Below are 3,989 nucleotides of genomic sequence, written 5' to 3' on the forward strand. Positions count from 1 at the left end.
AAAGTACTTTTCTAACGTAAGTGTCGAATTTTAGTCACGTGTCAAAGATCGGAAATTTAAACTCAACTCGTATATGAAGAAATAAAAAAGAGAAATCTAATTAGGGGGTAGATTGGACCAAATGAAATAGTTCGGGGGAGTAAATTGAGCCTAAATTTTGCTTAGGGGGTTAAGCGGACAAAGTAAATAGGTGAGGGGAGTAAAATGGACTTTTTCCCCTGATTAATCATAGCTTGTGTTACAAAATAAATATATACTATTTCAGAAAGTACAGCAATTATGGTAAAATCAAAGAAGTGCATCGGAATTTAATAGAATAAACAAATAGTAGCATTCTGTGTAGTAAGATAAAACAAAAATGGAGCGCACTCCATAATATGGAAAAAAAAAAGGTAAACCTACTGTTTATACCTCAGGCAAAAAAATTAACTAGAATAGACTTAGTTAAATGAGCATGCAAAAGAAAAATGCCTTATTATTATCTGGTTATAGCACCCCCCAGATGGCAACAACTGATAATGGTCAAAGAAACTGCAAGATGATCTTCTGAATTTAGGTTAACTGTTGACAGCTTTTGTAGCAAATTAGCAATGATACTGTTCCCCGATGAATTTATGAACAAATATTTGAATGTAAATTGAAGAGAAACCACTAGTGCTGAAACAATAATAACAGCCAGTGCAGACATTTTAGGATCATATGAACTAAGGATGAAACAGGTTTGTCGACCCAAATTTCACATGAACTTGATAATGCAATGACCAAGTGATGCAGAAGAATGCATGTCAGGTGGCACACAGCAACATTTACACTAGAGTTTAAAAACAAGTTCCAAAAAGAAATGAAGAATGTTAAGTTGGAATCATTGGACTAAATAGATATGCATATTTACCATCTGAAGATCCCTGCTTCCAGAAGTACTCTCAACAAGATTGGGGCGAGCACGGACATCATAAATGATTGGCCGTTCAAACCATGGAATCATAAAGTGAGTCCCTTCAGGGTATACCTGCATAAAGAAAATATTTAGCATAAATTGAACTGGCTCATCATCCAGGGGATTGATACTGTGCATGTTAAACAATAAGCCAATCAACAAAATGCCGCAAAAAAGTCAAGTTACACATTAAGAATTTTTCACCAGTTCACACATTAACAGATCCTACAAGTACATCAACAGTTTGGTGCACTGAAAAACACTGTAACTGATATATGACAGGAAATCTAGCACTACAAATAATGGTGCACAAAAAAGATCAACACGAACTACTTTGACAGGAACAGGTTATGATTCAGTTTGAAATATACTCAAGATAAAGAAAGCAAATTGCAAACCATATTTAAACTTTAAACTGATTTTTAGATTTAGACAAGCTAAGCTCAACCCACATGGGTATGCTTCTATATCAGATTGTTGCAAGCTGGGCGACATAAATGCACCCAAGCATTCATATCATGCTTATGCAATTGTTATGTCCATGCAAGCCAACTAGCAATTCAGTTAATTTTGTGCTATTTACATTAGGCACACGGACAGCACACCAGGGCAAAACTGTGATTCAAGCCCTTTGTGATTACACGTAAATGAGTAAATGGCAAGATATGCTTCATTAGCTTCACACTTCATTAGATCAATGAAGAAAAAGAACACATACATAAATTTTGGACTAAGAAAGTGCAAAGGATAGCTAATATCCTTTTGCACTAATTGTGTCTTGTAGACTTTCTATAAAGCTTACATGGCTCCTAAAAACATACGACTTACTAAAAAGTTGGCTCTGCATTGAAAAATAATCAGCAAAACCACACAAGATTCCCTTTTAACTCTAAGGCCATCTAAGACAAAGATGCTATAAATCCTCCCTAAGAATAGTCTGCACCAACAACAACTCTTACATTTTGAATTTGCAGAACCTAATTGGTTGCCTCCAGAAATGTTGCAGATAAATAGCATGGCCAAAAAACAACATTTCACATGCTGGCCACGATCTAGACAAATACCAGGAATGAAGCATTTAAAAATGAATGAAGTCAATAATAACAACATAAATCGTACAGGTTACATAAAAAGGATGAAAATTATCATCTGATCTATTGAACCATAATTTCTTTTAAGGATATAAAGAGCACCAAAAAACATATATCAATTAAACGATCATAGCAGAAATAGAAACATCTCTGTGTCCATTGTGGTTAAGGAAATAAGAAGATCGATAGTTGATTTATGATGTGCAAATGCGTTGTACCACATCCACATTAAAAACCTGGTTGCACTTGCCTGTGATAAATTGCTAGTTCAGATTTAGAAGACGTAGTTTAACAAAAGTGGAAGTGGAAACACCTTCTAATAGTTACATGCTACACGACAAACATGGAGATTTCGTATTGTGCATCACAGTGCCTAAGATGATAATACAAGGCAGTTGCTAGTTCCAAACCATCTTTTACAGCAAAATTTCAAGACTACCACAACTGTAAAAGTGGGATAACATACACGTGGAATAGAGATAGACACATCAAACAATAGTTTCTTTTTAACAATAAAGCTAGCAAGCACTTCAGACATCATAGAGTATATGTCAAAACAGGAACCAGATGAAACCACGAGTATTGTACTACAGTTTGGGATGATTGTGCAGGTACTCAACACAGATTCTGACAATAAAAGCCTAGGATTTTGAACCATTATCTTGTTATGTTTCTAAATAAGGAAAAGGGGTGCCGTTCTCCGTTGACAATTTGACAGGCAAAACTCACGTTTTGCCAATTTTAAATAGCTCTGATTCATGGCAAATATGTCCAACAGTGACAATAACATCCCCGACTACAATTCAGCAAACCACATTATCTCCAGCCACACTGCACAAACGCCAAAAAAGATGCCTACCCTGCTGACAATATGACAAGTTCCTACAGACGCACATTTGTCTGAGAATCTTTTTATAAAAGTAGCGCGCATGATTATCTCAGATTTACTGGGATATGCTTACAAATCGAAATAAATCTTGTCACGAACATCATCTAGGACGCAATTCATCTCAGCACAGCGCCTACAGCCACATTTCCCTCCCAATCGCACCCTCAATACTACCCAGGCCAAATGGCTTCCACCCAATCCAACAAACCACCGCGGCGTCCATACCTTGTCCTTGATCCCCTGGATGCGGTTGAAGACGATGGCGCGGTGCCCTCCCTCGACGTTGTAGAGGCTGTTCATGGCGGCGTACACGGCGGCGCCGCCGAACACGGCGACCTTGAGCAGCGCGCTGGCCCCCGGCGGGGGTGCCGGGATCCGGCCGCCGCCCTTGACGTTCATCCTCGCCGCGCGCGCGCGCTTGGAGATGGAGCTGGAGGAGAGGGGGCGCGCGAGGAGGCGGCGGAGCACTTGGGGGGCGGCGGGGCGCGGCGGCTAGGGTTTTGCGGGGGTTTGGTTTGAGAAGGGGGAACTGGGAAGTGCGGCCTTGAGGAGGGCGGCGGGTGTTCGGAGCCGTCGGATACTGAGTGGACGGCGACGGCGGCGAGGTGAGGTGTTTTCTTTCCTGCACGGCAAGAAAGAAAAGCACCGATGGTGGTGGTGCACCACCGTGCACGGCTGCACGGCTCCACCTCTCCGTGCACGTGGCACCATCTAACAGTGTAACTTTATCTTAAAAATAAGGTCAAGAGCGTACTCATTCACTTACTAATAGTCACATACACACTATTTAATGTTAATTATTCCTGTAGCACTAAATTTGGTTATGCCAATCGCATCTCATATCTTGACGTATACATATTCAAGTGTTTTTAGTAATTATTTTTTATAAGCGTGTGATACGAGACACATTAATGGGTATGTGAATATAGTGCGAGTACGTGATGCCGATGGGTGTATGTGTGTGTTGTGCATTATATTGTAATTAAAAATTTCCTACAAATAAATTTTTTTTAAGGCCCCGTTTGGATCATTGGAATTGAATTCCATCCTAATAATCATAATTTAGACACAA

The 3,989-nt window shown here is 39.7% G+C and overlaps 1 protein-coding gene across 1 annotated transcript in view; it reads right to left on the reverse strand.

Annotated features, from left to right (window-relative positions):
- Positions 1-3,434, reverse strand: part of LOC101770280 (prohibitin-2, mitochondrial) — a 5,216-nt gene extending 1,782 nt beyond the window's left edge. The window contains exons 1-2 of the mRNA XM_004984177.3: positions 3,143-3,434; positions 893-1,009 (exon numbers count right to left, since the gene is read on the reverse strand). Coding sequence (XP_004984234.1) covers positions 893-1,009; positions 3,143-3,316 — 291 coding nt within the window. The 5' untranslated portion in view covers positions 3,317-3,434. The remainder of the gene's footprint in view (positions 1-892; positions 1,010-3,142) is intronic.
- Positions 3,435-3,989: the final 555 nt, after the last annotated feature.

The sequence above is a fragment of the Setaria italica genome, chromosome IX (genome assembly GCF_000263155.2).
Source record: "Setaria italica strain Yugu1 chromosome IX, Setaria_italica_v2.0, whole genome shotgun sequence".
NCBI classification, from domain to species: domain Eukaryota; kingdom Viridiplantae; phylum Streptophyta; class Magnoliopsida; order Poales; family Poaceae; genus Setaria; species Setaria italica.